The sequence below is a fragment of the Cetorhinus maximus genome, chromosome 11 (assembly GCF_964194155.1).
Source record: "Cetorhinus maximus chromosome 11, sCetMax3.hap1.1, whole genome shotgun sequence".
Taxonomy (NCBI): Eukaryota; Metazoa; Chordata; class Chondrichthyes; order Lamniformes; family Cetorhinidae; genus Cetorhinus; species Cetorhinus maximus.
In genome coordinates, this window is record NC_135889.1 from 65,912,594 (window position 1) to 65,934,217 (window position 21,624).

A 21,624-nucleotide genomic window follows, 5' to 3' on the forward strand; every position below is an offset into this window, starting at 1 on the left:
AGGGGGGAAATTGGAGGTTGGGGGTTTGGGTGGGGAGGGTCAGGAGGGGTGGGGGTCAAAGGTTGGAGGGTCAGGGGGTGAGGGGGGAGTTGTGTTGGGGGTGTCGCGGTTGTGGGGGTAATCCCGTGGGGGTTGGTCTGGGTGTTTACAATAGTTACTCAGAAGTTAGGTATTAACTCTTCTTTAATTTTTCTGAGTAACTATTGGTGACACCGCATTTTCATATGGTTACCAGCGCAGGACAATTGTCCAGAGGAAATGTGCACTTCTGGGCAACTGCCATACAAACCCCTACCTGGGAACTTCTGAGAGGGATTCCCCAGTGCATCTTGGGGGTGCCCCCCCCACCCCCCAAAAATTCGACGCTGGGGAGTTTGGACGTTACGGCCCAGTAAGTTGTCAGACAAAAACATTACATTTTTGAGACCCTCCCCACCAAATTTGTACACCAATAAGCAATATGCATTGTAACTTTTCTTCATTTACTGCATCATAATCTATGCTAATGGAGTACAGTTTCCCCTTTGGGTGAAATTAGCAAAAAGGGCAAAAATTGTGCCAATTTAAAAAAGTTGTCAAGTTTTTGCTCGAACTCAATTGTATTTCGCCAAACGCAAAATCTGCAATGAGCCAGTTCAACCGAGCATTAAAACTTAATTTTTAAAAAAATGTTTGTGAGTAACCCAATTTTTAATGACTGAAAAAGGCTTAAAGCTTTCTGGGTCCATTTCAAAGTTATATCAGGGTAGGATAATAACTTTCTTAATAAATTAGAACGATGATATTCAGAAATTTTTAAAACATTCCTATTGGTGTCTTTCTGCCTAAGAGAATCAGCTTCAATTTCAAAGCCCCCTCAAAGACTTGTAAATGAGCACAAATAGCAGAAACTCCTAATGGTGATTAATTCATCCTGTGAGTGTGGTCAGCGTTTAGTGCGGTATTTTTAAAAAAAAATAGCACAGAGGATCATGGAAACTCTAGTTATGCCGAATGTAATTTGCCCTTAAAATTCCATTATCTTTTGTGCTGGTACGTCTATTTCAGGTGAATGGTGTTGAAAATCAGCGCAATCAGGTGGAAGCTCCAGGCCAATATGTGGGCTTTGCAAAGATATGTAACAACCTTATTGGAAATCTGCAGCTGCTGAACTGAACTGCTACTATACTAATAAATGAGGCGCTATAACCAAATGATTACCAACTAGAACCAATCGTGATCAAAACCTACACTATGCAATTCTCTTTAGCAAAACACCATGGCAGTGTTTGTTTTTTTTGAAACATGTAAAAAGTCAACATGCACCACCAAGGAAAGATAAATGGCATTTAAGTCTACTGAATCATGCTATTAAAATTTAATCTCATTACGGGGACCTTCAGCATCTCACACGAAGAATATCAAATGAACTATAAAAGTATAAATGGGGTGTTAAAGAATTTTAATTAGAATACCCATGAATGCCTTTTGCACCTAGTAACTAACCTTGAAGTTATGAATTTATTTTCCTCATAATTTACTTGCTAAGTTATGATCTGAGGCTAGCCTTCAGTTAGTTGTCTCCCCTTTAGTCTGGTTCTCCATATAAGACAGGTTCTGTAACTCACCTTTTAATTAATATATAAGAATAGAGATTATATAGGAACATAAATGTAGGCCACTGATTTTAGCTGAAATGAGGCTGACCTCTTGCTTTTTCAAAGAAAGGAACACATTTATTCTGAAATCACAAAGCAGCATATACTTACGTGTCTGTATCCAGAGAGAAATAGTCATACAACTTAACTATCCTGGGATGATCCAGTTCTTTGTGTATTCTGTATTCTCTACATGCATGCCTAAAACCAACAATTAAAATAGTGCATATAATTCTACTTCATTCTGAAACTACAGAAAATTCTGTTTGCAGTTTTAAGGATGAAAACATACTTGTGATAGTTTTCTTTCTTTTCTTCCCTCCAGTTTTTGTTTAGTTGATGAATCTTCACTGCTGCATACCGTTGTTCAATCAAATCAAAGGCCTAACAAAAAATATTTTAAAATTGTATTTAGGAATGAAGTTTAACACTCTATTAATGGCATCTCAAGATAATATATGAAAATACCCTTATTTCAGGGCTTCAGATAAATCTTTTTAAAAATAAAACAAACCTCAATTATACTATCCACGCAAAGCACAAAGTGTTTTGAAATATACATAGCAAATGTTAAAATGCTTCGGATGAGATATCTTACTGATAGACTGTAAATCTCAATGATACTTGCCAACAGTGAAGGCTATTGTGCCAAACCATCTTACACAAAGGCCACTATCAGGAGTGCTCCCACACATTTGCACCACAGAGAGATGAAACATGGATCTGCACCTGAGAATCAGCAAGCAGTGATTTTTATTATGTCACTGTGGGCAGTTTATAAGGAGAAGCCAGGTATACCACACAAAAAGAGCTAAGGGAATTGCAAGATCAAAATTCTGCCAAAATAAATTGTATAGCTTAACTAAGAAGCCTTTCACCTGTAGTATGGATAATGAATTGATCCAACAGCAGCATTCCTTCGCAAGATGTAGAGAACTAACCACCGATTTCTAGCTAGGCAAACTGAACTGAATCCCCAAAATGCACAGAGCATCATCAAGTCTATGAATGCCCAGGGGAGGAGGAAGGTGGATTAAAAGTAGCTGCCAAACAGTATTATAGGAGCTATTGATACCTACTGCTATGTCAACACTAAAGGAAATGTGTTTATTACATGATTATAAAATGGATATGGATAAAGAAAGCCATTCAATCAATCCAAACTCATCTTCTGCAAAATAACCTACAGACCACTGCAGGAGTTTTCAACTGGGGGTCCACGAGATCTTCCAAATAAAGGATTTCTTGAACTAAAGCTGGTGTTCAATATCAATGATCAGGCCCAGAAAGGTGCTGCCACTTAGTGGTTCCACTAGGAGCTGCAGCTATAAAGATCTCAGAGCATTGCTTTCAGCATCTGGTTTATTCACAAGTTCTCAATGGTTCCTTGTTCTGACCAACATAGAGGTAGAGAACTGGTCCAGAAACAATTCCCTTTCAGTTGGTGGCCAAGATAATTGGTGGGTAAGGAGAAGCAGATTAAAATTTTGCTCAGGTTCCTTCATTTATATTGCTTGTCTTAATGTCACACCTGATACTTTCCACCTGTGTTGAAAAACATCCACAACAGAAGATCGTGATTTACAGTCATGGGCTGATAAAAATCTCACGCACAACTGTTCACTCTCCCAAATATAAAGAAAAGTGAACAAGAGTCTCCAATGCTGTCGGTCCCTTAGAAGCAATATTAAATGTGATGTCCTAAGGACAACTCCATACTAAGAAAGGGAACATAGTGAGTGTGAGTAAAGCAAGAGTTTAACTCCTTTGATCCCTCTATGGACTGTGATAAAGACACCAACAGATTCATTTCTGGCCAGACACCGCAGGACTAGAGCAGAATGGATTAGTAACAACTGTGTAATTAATGATTCTAGGAAATCAATAACAAAAAATAAATACAGGGTCCAGAAATGGATCCCTAACTCTATTCCTGACAAACTCTACTGACTTGACTGCAGAGAGTTTCGGTGCACGTTGACATAACCAAGGCTTATGAACTCTGAAATATGTTCCAAGTGCCCCACTAGAGTTTATAGAGAATATCAGGGCTGTGTCCACAATACTGAGCATTGGGACAGTTCTCGTTGGTTCAGTCTCCAGGCAATGCCTCTAGCTCAGCAGTTCGCAAACTCTGGTTGTGACCTCAATTTAGGTCATAAAAACGGTGAATGGGGTCGTGAACTCCCTCTCCTCTGAGATTGCGCACTGCACTGGCACCGAGAATCAGTCAGAGTCCAGTCCAGTCCATGTCTCAGTCTCTCTCTTCTGGCCATGGGCTCAGACCCGTGGCCTCTTCATTGAGTCTTCTGTCACCGAGGAACATGGAGAGCTTGGCTGAAATCTCAGTGGCCAGTAACTGTTGCATGTTCTATGCCTTTTTAGAAGCTTTCCACATTCTACACACTCTGGCCCTGACATAAACCCGGCAGTGATGCCTCTGCTGCTAAGCGGTAGCCTGAGCCCAACACTGTCACCATGGTGCTGTGGTAAGTTTCTGTCACATTGCTGCGGCAAATAACCTTTTAATTAAGATAATATTTGTGTGCTTTTTAATGGACTTCTCAGTGTACAAGCTGTTGTGAAGCCTGTCAGCAGGGCTAAGTGCCACAGGCAATTCTAGCATGGAAAAGCAAATGTTACACTTCTCAATGTTAGCTTTTGATGCAGACTGCATGCTCCATGTACTTTCCCCAATTGTCTGTCCTCTTCAACTACTTTTTTACCTAAGTACTGGTATTCTGTCGTTTCTGCTCACTCCCCCGCCAACAATTATTTTTGATTGAATTATCAGCAAGAGAACCCATTTCCAAAAATCATGTGATCTCCATACCCTTTGTAAGGAGTCTATTTCCAGATGGCAGAAATTAAAATTGTATGTAGTAAGTCAGCTAATTTAGAACAGGAACACCATCACCCTGGTGCTGCAGAACATCCTGGGCTCCAACTTCAGCCACTTCAAGACCCTCAACCTGTGCCTCTGCCCCTCCCTGTCCAAAATCCATGAGTTGGAGTGGCTTGGATGAGGTAGTGAACTGGGAGCACATAAAATAACATCTTTACAAATACTTTGTTTTTACAGAATTTCTTATTTATGTGATGTATTACATGTTGATCTATAATATGCAAACTTTAATGATTATATACTGAATGCTATGTTGCTTTGTTTTTATTGGCATCTGGGATCGCGAGTGTTAAAACAGGATTGCATTAGAAAATAGTTTGGGAAGCTCTAGCAACTGTCCTCCAAAGTCTCTGAATTCCCCCTTTAGCCATAAGATGAGGAAAGTGTCTTTAGCATGGTGGGTGGGATTACACAGGGCCGAAGCAGGATGCCAGCCTCTTAGCTGCTCTCAACATTTAATTACAGTGCCATTTACCATGGTTCACCCTCCACTAGCTACGACATGTGAAATACATAGCCCATTGTCGGGGCTTAGCCAGGGCGTGCTCACCTTGGTTTGGTCATTCCTGTTACTTATGCACAGTTTGCTTTTACCCAGTGTTCCTCTCATGAGATGAGTTCCCCTTTTCCCAGAAATCTACCTCATAACTTGGTCTTGGATCTGATAAGTGGAGCAGAGAAAGTCCTTCTACTGATATCGAGGTGTTCAGATCCCCACATCTTGATAGACATGTTGTTCATAACCCCAGCAACAAGTTCCGCATTAAGCAAAATATGTTTAATTGTAAAACAATGTTTTATACAGAAAAGGTATTAACGGCATTTTACAAGGGTTTGTGGAGTTTTTATAACACAGCAAAAAAGTTTGAGAACCCCTGGTCTATTGCACAACTGTTCAGGTTTAATTTGAAGTAGTCCTCCAGATTTACCTTTTCTAGACCATTTACTACCTTACCTACTTTTAGGAGATCCCCTCTTAGCTGCCTTCTTTCAACACTGAAATGTCCACATTTTCTCAGTTTTGTGGAACTTCTCTGTTCTGCCTCTGTTGAATATCTCAACTAAGTCTCAGTTAACAAAACTGGACACAGCAGTCAAAGTATGGCCTGATCACACTGCACAGTTTATAAGTGTAGCTTCCTCCAAATCATACTCTGCCGCTTTGGCTATATAATTTAACATTTTATTGGCTCTGCTAGTTGCAGCTCTGTTGTGATTGGATATGTTAAACAAACTCGACCAATACTCTTAAATCTTTCTCAAAAACACTCAGCTATTTCACACCACTTCAAGAAGTACTTGTGTCATCTTTTGTTTCTTCCGATCTCCATACGTTTGTCATGACATTCATCTACTGCCAGACAGAGGGGAATATTGATAAGTTTGGTCAACAACAACTAATACTTATAGAGCTACTTGAACAAAATAAAACATCCCAAATGCTTCACAGGAGCAATTGAGAACAAAACATGACAATGAACCACTTAAGGAGATATTCGGTTAGATGTCCAAATGGTTAAAGAGGTAGGTTTTAAGGACTGTCTTAAAAGGATGAAAGTGAGGTAAAGAGGAGGTGTAGGCAGGGACTTTCAGCACTTAAGGCTTAGACCAACTCCATCCCTCTCCAGGCAGCAGTCTGTGACCAAAACAGTCTGTTCACAACTTTGGTGACCACATTTGACCCCAAGATGAACTTCCAACCACATATGCGCACCAACGCCAAAGACTGTCTATTACCACTTCCATAAACTTACCCCTGTCTCAGCTCGTCTGCTGCTGAAACACTCGTCCATGCCTTTGTACTCCTGGCTGGTTTCCTATATATTATTCTCCATAAACTTGTCATCCAAAACTCTGCTGTGTCCTAACTGCACCAAGTCCTGTTCGCCCCTCCTAACCTACATTGGCTCAGTCAAGCAATGTCTTGATTTTAAAATTCCTATCCTTGTTTTCAACTCCTTCCATGGCCTCACCCCTCCCTATTTCTACAATCAATTCCAGCCCCATAACTCTCCAAGATACCTGCATTCATCTAATTCAGACCTCTTGTACATCCTGATTTTGATCGTTCCACCATTAGCAGTTGCTGGTTAAACCAGTTGTGCCCCATATCCTCTCAAATCTGTGACCCTTGGACAAAAGGGAACGGAGAACCATGCCGGGAAGGCAGCCAGGGTGAGAGAGTGTAATGGTTTTATCGGGGACTAAGGCCTCAAAGGTGAAGGTAATGGTGTGGTTGAGAAAATCAGTAGCTGTGTAAGTCTGGCAAACAGAATGCTATAGGCTAGATTTTGACAGGATTTTGACAGTGCAGTTCCAAGTGAATTGATGAAAAGCTTTTTCCAGGATGGATACAGAAGGAGATGGAGTTAAGGTGTGGAAAGGGGTTGTGGGTGAAGAGTGATGGAAATGATCAGAGATGACTTTATCTTAACAAAAACAAAACACTTTGGATGCTGGAAATCTGGAATAAAAACAAAGTTCTGGAAAAGATCAGCAAGTCTGGCAGCATTATGGAGAAAAAAACAAGAGTTCACGTTTTGAGAACATTGCACTGCTGGAGAGAGACACCCAGAGGGGTCACAGACAGAATCTATTTGGCTAGAGGCAAAGAACAAAAAAGGTGCAATTAAGTTGTTCACTGTAGTCCATACGGCAAATGTAATACGAACATAAGAACAAGGAGCAGTAAGCCATTCAGACCCTCAAGCCTGCTCCGCCATTTAATAAGATCACGGTTGATTTGATAGTAACCTGAAATCTGCATCCCACCTACCGCCGATAACCTATACGAACATGCTTTATAGCAAAAAAAAAAATTCAATTATTTTAAAAAGAGACTAAAACCACATTCCAGTGACATGAGTTCACGGCCAAGGACTTGCATCACCGTACCCTCACTATCACTATTTACAACACTGCTCCCTCCACATTCCAACACCACTGAGATCGAGTCTACCTGTCTGCAAAACCCTACCAAAGATAATGACCTCAGGGGAATGTGAAAGAACCACACCCCCTATTCTACTAACACAGCGACCATTTAGGTACTTAACTGGGATGGAGACAAACCATTAAATATAACCACTTGTACAATGGCTGAGGGAGGGGATTCCCACACATGATCTAATCAAGCTACAATCAAAATACACTGGCCATGATCTTATTTGGATCCCTGGCTAGTTGGGGAGATGTAATGTGACAACACAATCTTTAGTGCATTTTAAGCAGCTGCTTTCTCTGCAGGATAGCACAAGCAGCTGAGATGCTGAAGAAAGAACCTGGGTGGGTTCCTTTCACTTTCTCTCTCTCTCCACCTAACTTACAAGCTTTTGAACCCTACCTGCTGATTGTGATTACACAAGGTACCGCAGACAGAGCTTTTCAAAAGAGGTCAGCCCAATAAGACAGTCTCCAGAAGAACAGACAAATCATCCATCTGCACCTATAAATCGCCTCAATGCCGGAAGCATTAGGGCCACCTAGTGAAGGTAGCAGGACAACCGAATTCAGCCTGAAGCCAGACAATTCACCGAACTCCACGAACTGTATACCTCTAATTTTATTGGACTCTTAACTCACTAAATCTATCCTTCTCCATTCTGTAATCTATTTGTGTGCGTGCAAAAATCAGAGCGTATTTTATTATTTTACTTAGATTGGGTTAAATACAATAAATGCTATTCTCTTTTCTTTGTTAAAACTGAAGAAAAACTGTCTGATTGTGTCTGTTATGATCACAGTGTACAAATAGTTAAACACTCACTGAATTGGCAAGTATATCTGTTTTAACAAAAAACCTGTTGCAGTCAAATGAGGAGAGGGAAAAGAGGGGAGCCAATTGACCTTCCTCACCTGATCATAACACACATCTGCAAGGAAATTACAGAGAGGTACAAGAATTACTGAGCGTTATAATGTGGGGCTTTAACTATCCAAATATGGACTGGGATAGTAGTAGTGTAAAGGGCAGAGAGGGACAAATGTTCTTAGAGTGTGTTCAGGAAAATTTTCTACAGCAGCATGTTTCCAGTTCAACGAGAAAGGAGGCATTGCTAGACCTGGTACTTGGGAATGAAGTGAGCCAAGTGGATCAAGTGTCAGTGGGAGAATGTTTAGGAGGCCGTGATCATTGTATCATAAGCTTTAGGTTGGCTATGGAAAATGACAAAGAACAATCTAGAGTAGGAATAATTAACTGGGGGAAAGCAAACTTCAATGGGGTAAGAATGGATCTGGGCCAGATAAATCTGAATCAAAGGTTGGCTGGCAAAATGGTAACTGAACAATGGGCTACCTTTAAAGAAGAGATAGTGTGGATAGCCAAGGTATGTTCCAAAAAGGGGTAAGGTTGGGCAAGTAAATCCAGAGTTTCCTGAATGATGAAAAAGATAGAGATTATAAAGAAGAAGAAGAAAAAGTGTGCTTATGACAGATTTCAGGTGGATAATACAACCAAGAACCAGGCTGAAGATAGAAGGTTCAGAGGGGAAGTGAAAAAGCATAAGAGAAGCAAAGAGAAAGTATGAAAAGAGACTGGCAGTTAACATAAAAGGGAATCCCAAAGTCTTCTACAGACATATAAATGGTAAAAGGGTGGGAAAGAGGAGTGGGGCCGACTGGGGACCAAAAAGGGGATTTATGCATGGAAACAGGGGGCATAACTGAGGTATTAAATGAATACTTTGCATCGGTCTTTTTTAAAATTCATTCATGGGATGTGGGCTTTGTTATCTGGGACAGCATTTATTGCCCATCCCTGGTTGCCCTTGAGAAGGTGGTGGTGGGCTTCCTTCTTGAATCGCTGCAGTTCATCTGGTGTAGGAAGATGATCCCGCCCAGGTCATGGTGAAAGAGGAGGTAATTCAGAGACTTTGTTTAATATTAATAGGGTGGTGATATTGGATGGGCAGTCTGTACTTAAAGTTAATAAGGCACCAGAACCAGATGAGATCCATCCAAGGATACGGAGGGAATTGAGCATGGAAATTGGAGGCACTGACCTTAATTTTCCAGTCTTCCTTAGACTCAGGGGTGCTGCCAGGAGGCTGGAGAATCACAAATGTTATACCCTTGTTCAAAAAAGGGCATAAAGATAAGCCCAGCAACTACAGACCAGTCAGTTTAACTTCGATAGTGGGGAAGCTTCTAGAAACAATAACTCGGGAAAAAATTAATAGTCGCTTGGGCAAATGCATGTTAATTAAGAAAAGTCAGCACAGATTTGTTCAGGGTAAGTCATGTTTAACTAACTTGGAGTTTTTTGAAGAGCTAACAGAGAGGATTGACGAGGGTAATGTTGTTGGTGGTGTACATGGATTTCTAAAAGGCATTTGACAAAGTGACACACAATAGATTTGAGAACAAAGTTATAGCTCATGAAATAAAAGAGACAGTAGCAACATGGATACGAAATTGGCTGTGACAGGAAACAGACAGTAGAGGTGAATGGATGTTTTTCAGACTAGAGGAAAAGTGTACACAGGACTTCTCCAGGGGTTGGTGTTGGGAGCCTTGTGCTTCCTGATATATATTAATGACCTAGACCTTGGTGTACAGGGCACAATTTCAAAATCTGCAAATGATATGAAACTTGGAAGGATTGTGACTTGTGAGGAGGACAGTGTAGAACTTCAAAGGACATAGACAAGCTGGTGAATGGGCGGACAAGTTGCAGATGAAGTTCAATGAAGAGAAGTGTGAGATGATTCACTGTGGTAGGAAGATCATGGAGAGACAATATAAAATAAAGGGTGCAATTCTAAAGGGGATATAAGAGGAGAGGGACCTGGGTGTATATGTGCATAAGTCATTGAAGGTGGCAGGACAAACTCAGAATGCGATAAAGAAAGCATACAGCATCCTCGGCTTTATTAATAGGGGCACTGAGTATAAGAGCAAGGAGGTTATGTTAAATGCTAGTTCGGCCTCAACTGGAGTACTGTGTCCATTTCTGGGTGCCACACTTTAGGAAAGATGCAAAGGCATTAGAAATTAGAAAGAGTCACAAGAATGGTTCCAGTGATGAGGAATTTCAATTATGTAGACAGATTGAAGAAGTTTGGATCATTTTCCTTGAACAGAAGGTTCAGAGGACATTTGATAGAGGTATTCAAAATCGTGAGGAGTCTGGACAGAGTAGATAGGGAAATACTGTTCCCACTGGTGGAAGAATTGAGAACAAGAGGGCACAGATATAAGGTAACTGGCAAAAGAAGCAATGGCATCATGAGGGGAAACCTTGTCATGCAGCAAGTGACAAGGATCTGGAATGCACTGCCTGAGACTGTGGTGGAGGCAAATTCAATCGAGGTATTCAAGAGGGAATTGGATTATAATCCGAAGAAGAAGAATGTGCAGCGTTATGGGGAGGAAGTGGGGGAATGGCAGTAGGTGAACTGCTCATTCAGAGGGCCGGCGCAGATATGGCAGGCTGAATGGCCTCCTTCTGTGCTGTAACAATTCTGTGATCATCCCTCAACCAGAAAATGTAAGGCTATGGTGCTAATGCAATAATCTACAACAAATTCGTTAATGGCAAGGGCCTTACTCACAAGTGAACAGACATTCTGGAGGGAGATATGTAGAGGGGTAGTCAGACCTGATCCGATGGCAGATTCCACAGTGCGAGGGATGAGTTGGACAAGGAAGCAGATAGCAAGATTAGCCCCAAGCAGGGTACTGGGTGGGAAGAGAGTGGGACGGGGCAATTGGGATTACTGCTCATAATGAACCAGCACCAAATGCCTCAGTGAGGCCTTTGGTGGATGCTAAGAGAGGCACATAGGGAAGCTGCAGCCTTATCAAAGAGTGAGTCAAGCCTGGGACAGCAGCAAGACAGAAGGAAGATTGAGGACTGTCGATGGTTGTGGTAGGAAATTGGGAGGGAAGAGTACCTGAAAGTGGAGAAGTGAAGGGGGCATGGCAATAGAAGAGAGGAGTCAAGGAGGAGTAAAAAGTTAAAAGAGCAAAAGCAGAAATAGAGTGATATTCTTTTATTGAGTTTGGAGCATTGGCCAGTTTGACTAATGTGCACTGCTGAATCCAAATCATTAATGATTTTTTAAAAATGCTAAAACATTGTCTACTAAACTCTGAAGTGCTTGCATCATTTGTGAATATTACCAGGATGCAGTCCATTACTCGTCGTCTTACTATTACCCAAAGGTATTGCCATAAATTATTTAATAATTAAGCATGCACATTTTATGTTTTTCCTTTACCATAGAGTCCTCCTACTTTTAATTCAGTATTTAACGAAGATAGCCAAGTTGAGCAATTTTTCTCTACCATACAGTTTATTAAAAAATGCACCCCAATTTAAGTTGAGAGTTAAAACAACTGATATGCCAAACGATTAATCTCAATCTTCACAGATGTCAACAAACTCAAATGTAGTTTGGACTTGCATCCTCAGACAAAAATAATGAGAGGCACCAAATTAATCATTTTGTAATGGCAGTTATGGGATGCATTATTTATAATTATCCATATTGATTTAAATTTCCAAAACTTAATTCAGTCGAAATGAGACAAACTCAATGAAAAATTTAGTAAACAATAAAAGGATTTCCCAATGTGGGCCTTGAGATAAAATATCATTTATTTGCTGAAAGACATCTATGTGAATGTCAACAAGGAATATTTGAAATTTAAATATAGATTTCCTACAGGTTTGCATAAGTGCTGAACAGACATTATATACTGCAGCATACAAAAAAACACCTTCAGATACCCTTTTTCTTCTCTTATTAATTCGATATTAAATTAGTGAGCTCATTTAAGCACAGTCCAGGGCAGATATGTGCCCAGATTCACAACTGCTGACAGTCATTCAATAAGTGCACACATTCTTCCTGAAGCTGTTCTTGTTCCAAATAGAATACTTCAATAAAGGAAACAGGAATAAGCCATTCAGCCCTCCGAGCCTGTTCTGTCATTCATTAGCTCATACCTCAATTTCATTTACCCAACTGTTGCTCCATATATGCCTTAATTGAGATCAATAGATTATTGTTATTATGAAAATTTCAATTAATACAGTACCCAAGCATTTAACTTGAAGCTACCACAGTTAATCACTGATCTGAGAAGCTGGTAAACTGAATGACACCCCGGGTAAGAAGATTGGTTTTATTTTGAACATAAAATGTCTCAAGACAATTAAAACCAGTAAGATGATGTAGTAATCACTGGCCAAACTAAGTTTAAAAAAAAGTTGACTCACCAGTCATCAATTCATAGAAACTGGAATATTGCTGAAAAAAGACATGTTGAAGCTTTTCATCTTGCACTCATCAGGACATTCACAAGAATACCAAATACCTCAAGTAAGCCATAGGCATTTGCACTGTAGCACTCTATCATGGCATCTAGACTCACCGCCATTATGTGAATCAACATTCATTGAACTTATGAACACAGCAGCCTGCGCAGTTGAGTTCAGTTTTAATGACACCATGTATGCTCAAATAGATGGTGTTGCCGTGGGATTCCCTCTAGGCTTAGCTCTTGGAAACATCTTTGTTGGATTCCATGAGAAATGTGTCTTCGATGGAATGACAACTAACCCCCTGACCCTTGCATATTTCTGATATGTAGATGATAAATTTGCTATATTTGAATCCACAGCTGCATGTATGAATTTCCTTACAGACACTTAATGGGCTCTATCCTGCGCTCAAATTCGCCTTTGAAATAGAGCAGTCAAATAAGCTCCTTTTTCTTGATGTGCTAGTTGAGAAACCTGCTGGAGGTTCTCTGTTACCGCCTACTTTCACTGGTCAATATACATGTTGAGATTCCTACAGTTCCACACATTAAAAGATTGGCCTTATTGGCAACCTTATAAATAGGGCACAAGCCATTTGCTCACCATGCAAGCTTGATGCCGAATTAGGATGCATCAAAGCCATCCTGCAAGTTAATGGCTACCCTGATCAGATCATTGCTTGTTGTATATCGCACAAACTTGTGAATGTGCCTAAGGTGGCCATTTTCAGTCCTGAAAAGTACCCAGTCTACCTCAGATTACGCTGGAAGGGTAAGGTGTCTCAAAAATTTGAGCAACAGGTGGAGCTAACAGTTTCAAGTTGCTACTGTGCAGTAACAATACGAGTGGTGATTGCCACTGATAGGTTGCTGCCAAAAAGACGTTCTGCCTATCACACAAATGAGTAATGTGATATATGAATTTCAGTGCTGGTGTGATGCTAGGTATGTAGGCCATACGCCCCAAAGGCTGGCAGATCATATCAAACATCAAGTTCCTTTGGCTGTTTGCAACAGGCAAGGTACTGATGGTACCTAACCAGCCTGTGCTTGCAAAACTCAAAACACAATGTCCAACATTAGATGTGATTCTGTGATTGGACAACATTTATTAAACAATCCTGAGTGTGCTAAGAATAATGCTGATAACCAATTAAAAATTATCAGTCGGACTCGCTTTGCGGCACACTTATGCATGCTAGAAGCTACATATATTAACACAGTGCCCTGTCCTTTGCAGTCAGAAAGGACATGGAAACATTGCACCTGTGTGAACTGAACAAAATAGGTGACATCCATTCTCTAGTTCATTCCCCAGGGCAATGCCTTGATCAGAGTCAACCTGCCTGGTTTGAATTTAAACAAAGTTTTGCAGTTAAGTGTCAGTCATCAGTTAGCTGGTGCATACTCCATGGCAACGCCTCTACCAATCAGAGTACACTTGCCAACCAATCAGCATTCTCTTCTTGTGATATGTAAATTGTTGCTCCCGTTACATTTGATATTCTTGCTAATGTCCTGATGAGTGCAAGGCAAAAAGCTTCAATATGTGTCTTTTTTCAGCGATACTCAAGTTCTATACTATCAAACGACTATTTGAATTCAAAGAAACTTATAGTAAGGGAGGTCATTTGGCTCATCATACTTGTGTGGCTCTTTGAAAGAGCAGCCATGTTTATTCATATCTCCCCATTTTTTGATCACAGTCCTGTATATTCTGCATGTTCAAGAACCTGTCCAACTCCCTTTTAAAATTATTTATGAAATCAGTTCCATCATCTTTTCAGGTAGAGCATTCCAACCTGACAACTCAGTGAAAAATAATTCTATCCCTCCTCTAGGTCTTTTGTTAGTGATTTTAAATCTATGACCTCTGGTAATTTTCCTACTCACCCAAGGTGAATTCACTCTATTAAAACCTTTCAACACCTTGAAAATCTCTATTAGGTCACCTATTAATCATCTATATTCCAAAGAGAACAGTGCTAACTTTTCCAATTTATTTTCATAACTGAAGTCCCTTATCCCTGGTAAACCTTCTCTCTACCCTTTCTAAAAGTTTTTTTTCAGAAACACCTTTCCTGAAGTGTGCTACCCAGAATTGTTCACAACACTCCAGTTGAGGTCCAGCCTGTGATTTATAAAATTCCAGCATGATCTCTTTGATTTTATAATCTATGCCTTTATTTATAAAGACAAGTGGCTAACTTGCCCTACTATCTTTAAGGATTTGTATATACAGGCACCAAGGTCTCTCACTGTTCAGCTGCACTTCTCAAAAACCATGCTAGATCATAAGATTTGTAAACCATCTTTGTAATCTCAGTATGCTTTTACTTTATCAATTTAGTCACAAGAAACTCCCTCAGCACAAATGGAAGGAATTGTTGTATATTATTTTATAAAACATATCCCAAAAGAAAGATGGTTAGTTGAGCGCACTGCTGATTAGACTGGAGGGTTAATAATGGGAAACAAGGAAATGGCTGAAACATTGAACAGATATTGTGCACCTGTCTTCAGTGTGGAAGGCAAAAAATATACCACTTGAATACTTGAAAATCAGCAGGGAGGGAGAAAGAAACTTAAAACAATCAAAATCTCTAGGGAAAAGGTACTGGGAAAACTATTAGAACTAAAGTTTGACAAGTCCCCTGGACCTGATGGCTTTTATCCTGGGTTCTTAAAAGAAGTGGCTGAAGAGATAATAGATGCTTGGTTGTAATCTTCCAACATACCCTAGATTCTGGAAAGGTATAAGTAGATTGGAAAATCACTAAACCTTTATCCAAGAAAGGAAGGAGACATAAAGCAGGAAACTATAGGCCAGTTAGCCTAATGTCTGCCATAAGGAAAATGCTAGAATTCTTTATTAAGAAGGTTATAGCAGGACACTTAGAAAATCGTAACACAATCAGGCAGAGTCAACGTGGCTTTTTGAAAGGGAAATCATGTTGGGCTAATTTATTAGAATTGTGTGTGGAAATAACAAGCAACATGGATAATGGGGAATCTGTAGATGTAGTGTACTTGGAATTCCAAAGGAATTCGACAAGGTTCCACATCAAGGCTACTTCACAAAATAAGAGCTCATGGTGTTGGGGGTAACATATTAGCAAGATACAGGATTGGTTAGCTAACAGGAAACAGACAGTAGGGATAAATAGGTCATTTTTGGGTTTGTGGAATGCCACAGGGTTCAGTGCTGAGGCCTCAACTACTTACAATCTATCTTAATAACTTGATGAAGGGAGTGTTGATATGGTGCTAAATTTGCTGATGGCACAAGGATAGGAAAGTAAGTTGTCAAGAGGACGTAAAGAATCTATCGAGGGATTTAGGTCAGTTAAATGAGTGGGCAAAAATTTGGCAGATCGAGTATAATGTGGGAAAATGCGAACTAGCCCACCTGGCGGGAAGAATAAAAATGCAGTATATTATTTGAATGGAGAGACCCCACAGAACTCTATGGGGAGAATTTTCTCCCTGTTGGACAGGCTGGTGGGAGAGGGCACGGGTGAGTGTGTAGCCAATCGCCACCCGCGATTGGATGCGTGCCACCATTTTACATGGCTGGGCTAATTAAGGCCCATCCAGCATGACGCGCACCCAGAAGCACTCAGCGCTACCTGTGCGGGCAGGGGGAGGAGGTAGAGTCAGGGCCTACACAGAAATCTAAGGCACGGAGCTGCCTCAGGGAGAGTACTTTGATTATGAAAAATTGAAATAAAGAAAAAAAAAATATTCAGACATGTCCACCTCATGTGACAGTGTCACATTAGCTGGGGCATGGCAATGAATTTTAATAAAATTTTTTATTAAACTTAAAAACCCTTCATGAAATCTCATCCTGACTGTGGATGAGGTTCCATGAAAAATGTGAAGGCTGCCTGGGCTCTTCGCCTGCCCGCCAACCTTAAGGTTGGACATACAGCCATGTTAATAGCTTTAATGAGGGTGTTGAAGGCCTTAACAGGCCTTTGGCAGTTCAGTGGGCATGCAGCTGACTCAGGCGTGTGCCCGCCAAACTGAAGATCGGAATGACGCGTGGTGACATCAGGGCGCACGCCCGACGTCACCGCGCATCATTTTATGTGGTGAGCGGGGGCCGCCCCCGCACGCCGAACAGAAGATTCAGGCCTATGGTTCAGAGGGTTCTGGGCATACTGGAACATGATTCACAAAAAGTTGGTACACAGGTGCAGCAAGTTATTAGGAAGACAAATGAAATGTTGACGTTTATTGCAAGGGGAATTGAGTATAAAAGTAGGGAAGTTATACTCCAGTGTGCAGGGCATTGGTGATACCACATTTGGAGTAGTGTGTATAGTTTTGTTCTCCTTATTTAAGGAAGGATCTAATTGCATTAGCAGTCCAGAGAAGGTTCACTTGACTAATTCCTGGGATGAAAGGGTTATCTTATGAAGAAAAGATTGAGCAGGTTGCGCCTATACCCATTGGAGTTTAGAAGAATAAGGGGAGATCTGATTGAAACATATAAGATCCTGAGAGGACTTGAAAGAGGGTGGATGTTGAGAGAATGGTTCCCCTTGTGGGGGAGTTTAAAACCTGGGGACATAGTTCGAAAAATAAAGGTCTCCCATTTAAGACTGAAATAAGGAGAAGTATTTTCTGAGGGTTATTAGTTTGTGGAATTCTCTTCCACAAAGTAGTAGTAGAAGGCTGGGTCATTGAATATGCTCAAGGCTGAGTTAGATTTATTTTTGATTAGCAAGGGAATCAAGGGTTATGGAAGGGAGACAGGAAAGTGGAATTGAGGCCACAGTCAGATCATACATGATTTTATCGGATGGCAGAGAAGGCTCGAGGGGCTGAATGGCCTACTCCTGCTCCTAATTCTTGCTTCAACTGAGGCTGGTTTGCACCTTGGTATTGGTCAGTACTAGCGGGCAGCAGCCCAGACTCTGTGTGCATCTCCCTTCCACTGGAGAGAGGTGACAGAGCATTACCTTATGGGGTTCTGCTTTATTAAATTCTGTTCAGTAACTTGGTATTTTGATATTTCTAACACGGTTTCATAAAGCAGCACTGAGTTGCAAGCATGTTAGTTACCTTGCACAGTGAGGAAACACTCATCTAAGTTGTCAGTGAAATTCAATTGGTTTACAATTTAAATTCTTCATTAGATTACAACATTGAATTTCATTCCTTATGTCAAACCTTTTCTGCAGATTTGCACCCAAACTCTTCCTCTGTAGCCCTGTGATTTCTGTTTCAATGCGTCAAATAGTTAGAATTTGAGGTGAACCTGATTTTAGTTTATTATTGTAAATTGGTAATTGCATTTAGAATCCAAATTTAAGAGAAAATACCAAAGAACTAAGAAGAATAGTATCCTGAACACCTCTTGTGAAAATGAAAAAGGAGCCCCTGAAAACCAAAATGTTGCCCTCAAAACTCAAAAAGTAGCCCTAAGGAAAATCTCAAAAAGAGCCCTCGAAGAAACAAAATTATTTTGACCCCTGGATCTGGGTGTCCTTGTAATCAAATCACAAAAAGATAGCATGCAGGTACAGCAAGTAATTGAGGCGGCAAATGGAATGTTGCACTTAATTGCAAGGGAGGGGATGGCAGAGTATAAAAGTAGGGAATCTTGCTACAACTGTACTGGACATTGGTAGGACTACACCTGGAGTACTGTGTGCAGTACTTCAGGGGAACAGGCTTCCATTGGAAACAGTTCAGAGAATGTTCACTATGTTGATTCCTGGGATTAAGGGATTGTCTTATGAGGAAAGATTGAGCAGGTTGGGCCTATACTCAGAGTGACATTCATTTACAGCACAAAAGGAGGCCATTCGACCCACTGAGTCTACGCCAGCATTCAGCCCATCGAGTCTTTGTCCCCATAGTCATCCAGGTTTATTTCCTTAAAGTGCCTATCCAATTATTGATTTTGTGATTGGGTAGCACTTGCTGAACAATCCTGCGAGTGCTGACAGCTACACTAACAACCAATTTAAGATAATCAGTCAAGCTCATGACATAGCTCATTTACACTTGCTAGAAGCAACATATATTCACGTGCTGTGACCAGTTCTTTGCAAACAACTCATTGGAGTTTAGAAGACTCTCATTTAAGGCAGGGAGGAGGAGGAATTTCTTCTCTCAGAGTGCTGTTGGTCTTTGGAATTCTTTTCCCCAAAGAACAGTAGAGGCTGGAACTTTGAATATATTCAAGGCCGAGTTAGACAGAATTTTGATCTACAAGGGAGTCAAAGGTTAGGGAAGCAGACGGGAAAGCCACAATTGGATCAGCCATGATTTTAATGAATGGTGGAGCCGGCTCGAGGGGCCAAATGGCCTACTCCTGTTCCTATTTCTTATGCAATACAACACAAATGAGCAAGTCCAAAGACTTTAGGCGCAGATGGGCGAAAGCGAGTCTTCAGGACACCTAAGTCTGGATGGAGTTCTATTAGAGTTTATCTAGCTAAAGCTATACAACTTGTCAGAGTGCCTTCCTGCTACTTATGCATCTAAAACCAGCTTGCTCATCGAGGCTTCTCGCATAGAGCAATCTGGAGCAGACTGGGAATAATCCCAGGTGGTTCCCCTACCCTTTCAGTTTCAATTAGTAAGTTAATCACTCACAGTGCCCTTGAGTAATATGGACTTGGTTGGTTCACATATCTGATTACTGACCTTGCCAGAGGGACTGAATTTGGTCCTAGGTCTCCATTGGCAGGCAAATTATTTGGGGCCATCGTAACCCCAAAGAGACCACATCTTACCCCAAGAAGGATAACTACTAGTTTGGTTGTTAGATAACTGAGAAGCATGAATTTGAATATTCACTGGTGAACAACAGGGATTCTTTGAACAGAATGGGTGATTAGCACAACTCACCATAAGAGGCACAAGTATATTGCCACTGATGACAACATTGTTATTAAACTTATCCCAATAAAAAACAGGTGTTTCTGCCAGCTGCAGATATGGAGTTTAAGCAGAAGATGCATGCTTCTCTGCAACTCAGGCATGGGATCTCATGCCCAGCCTCCACGTAATGTTTTTAAGTAACTGTCACCCAAGAGTTAAAATTTTGAGTATGCATTCAGCATTTGTTTTCAGTTCACTCGAAGAACATTAACAGGTCTGTTGTGCCAGCCACATCAACAAGCTTACTAAAGAACCTCATGTTCAGTGTAACACACAGTGCTCTCTCTTTGCAATGGTTTCTTCTTTGTACCACAAACTCATCCATAGCTTGGTTCTGAAAGTTGCAAATGAATCAGAAGCCTTTCCATTGCATGTCTATGGATGCTAAACCATGAAAGAGAATATACATCTCGAATATACATTCGAATCAATATACTCATGATTCCCTTGATCTGTGAAAAGCCACAAATGCTGTAGTTGGGGGTCTTCAAGAGTGATATGATGCTCCCTAGAGAGTTTCACTGTACATTCCAAATGACTGCCTTTGTTTCAGTATAGTTTTTTTTAGTAGGACAAAGGCATTTGTGAGATAGTTACATTGAAATTACAGCACAAACAGGTAATTCAACCAAACAGGTTTGAGCTCCACATGACCCTCCTTCCATTTGAAATGTTATCATGTGGAACTTATGTATACCTCTTATTAAAAATCCTGTATACAACACACTTTCAGTACACATTAACCTAATTTCTTGTATCATGCAGTTATAATGGTAACTCCTGTCAAAATGGCACAATCGGAAAACCCTATGACAATATTTTATATGAAAACTCTTATTAACTTTCACCATTATAGATTCTTGGTGAGCCAACTGAATTAAAGTACTTTTTGGGGAAAGAAAATCCACCATTTTTCCCTCAATAACTGAAATTTCTAATGTCAAAAAGTTTTAAACAAAATGAATAGTTACATGTTTCATCATTTTCCACACCCTATTTGTTGACAATTTAAATTTTCAAAATAACACAACTAAATTTATCCATTGAATTCTTTGTATCTTTCGGTATCTTCCTTCAATTATCTTAATTCTTTACCTGAAGGCTTCAGTGTCTACTAATAGCCTGGACTATGACATCTTATTTCTGCCCAGTTCTTAGTTGAAGGATAAGTCCCTTGGGTTACACATTTGCAACATGGACAGTTTTCCAGGATTCATAAATAACATTTAAGCTAGTCAAATGATAAAATGGTTCTCAACCAGCTTTTAACAAGACTTAGTCAGTTGTTCTTGGACACTATTCAAAATGGTTAGAGTAACATTTCAAAAAAGCTTAAGGTTTAATTTATATTGTGCTTATTTTAAACTTGTGTGAACTGTAGTGAGAGAAACATAATAGGTTGATTGCACACTTGTTATTGCTTGAGTTGATGTTTGAAATACACTGTTTCAGAAAACATGTCTGATTAGAAAAAAAAGTGTCTTTCACCAACCTAATTGGAGCTCTTTTAGCAAACAAAATAGTTGAATTTAGAAGGGGGAAAAAAACTGTCACCTGATTATTACCTATGTTTTGTTGATAGCTAGAAACTATCATTATTCTAATTAATGATAGCTGTGAGGGAGGAAAAAACCTAAACAGATATACTACACAGGAGAACCAGGCAGTGTTTTTCCTTAATCAACTCTGAGTTCAAAAAAATAATGAATCTTAAAAGCAACCTTCACTAATAATCTGATTATCAACTGTTTTCTTGATTGGGAGGCACATGAGGGAAGGAAGGAAGGAAGGACAAGATTGAAAGTGAAAAAGCAAGAGTGAAAGTGGAAACTGAAGCGGAAAACAAAAGGGAGGAAGAAGAGGGAGAGGGAAAGGGAGAAAGGATAAGAGACATCCATGAGCCAAGCA

At 40.3% G+C, this 21,624-nt stretch overlaps 1 protein-coding gene across 9 annotated transcripts in view; it reads right to left on the reverse strand.

Annotated features, from left to right (window-relative positions):
* Positions 1-21,624, reverse strand: part of LOC144686660 (serine/threonine-protein kinase tousled-like 1) — a 184,622-nt gene that overhangs the window by 15,862 nt on the left and 147,136 nt on the right. For all 9 annotated transcript variants that reach the window (XM_078552153.1, XM_078552154.1, XM_078552152.1 and 6 more), the window contains 2 exons: positions 1,930-2,021; positions 1,749-1,838 (listed from right to left, as the gene is read on the reverse strand). In XM_078552153.1, the coding sequence (XP_078408279.1) occupies positions 1,749-1,838; positions 1,930-2,021 (182 nt within the window). The remainder of the gene's footprint in view (positions 1-1,748; positions 1,839-1,929; positions 2,022-21,624) is intronic.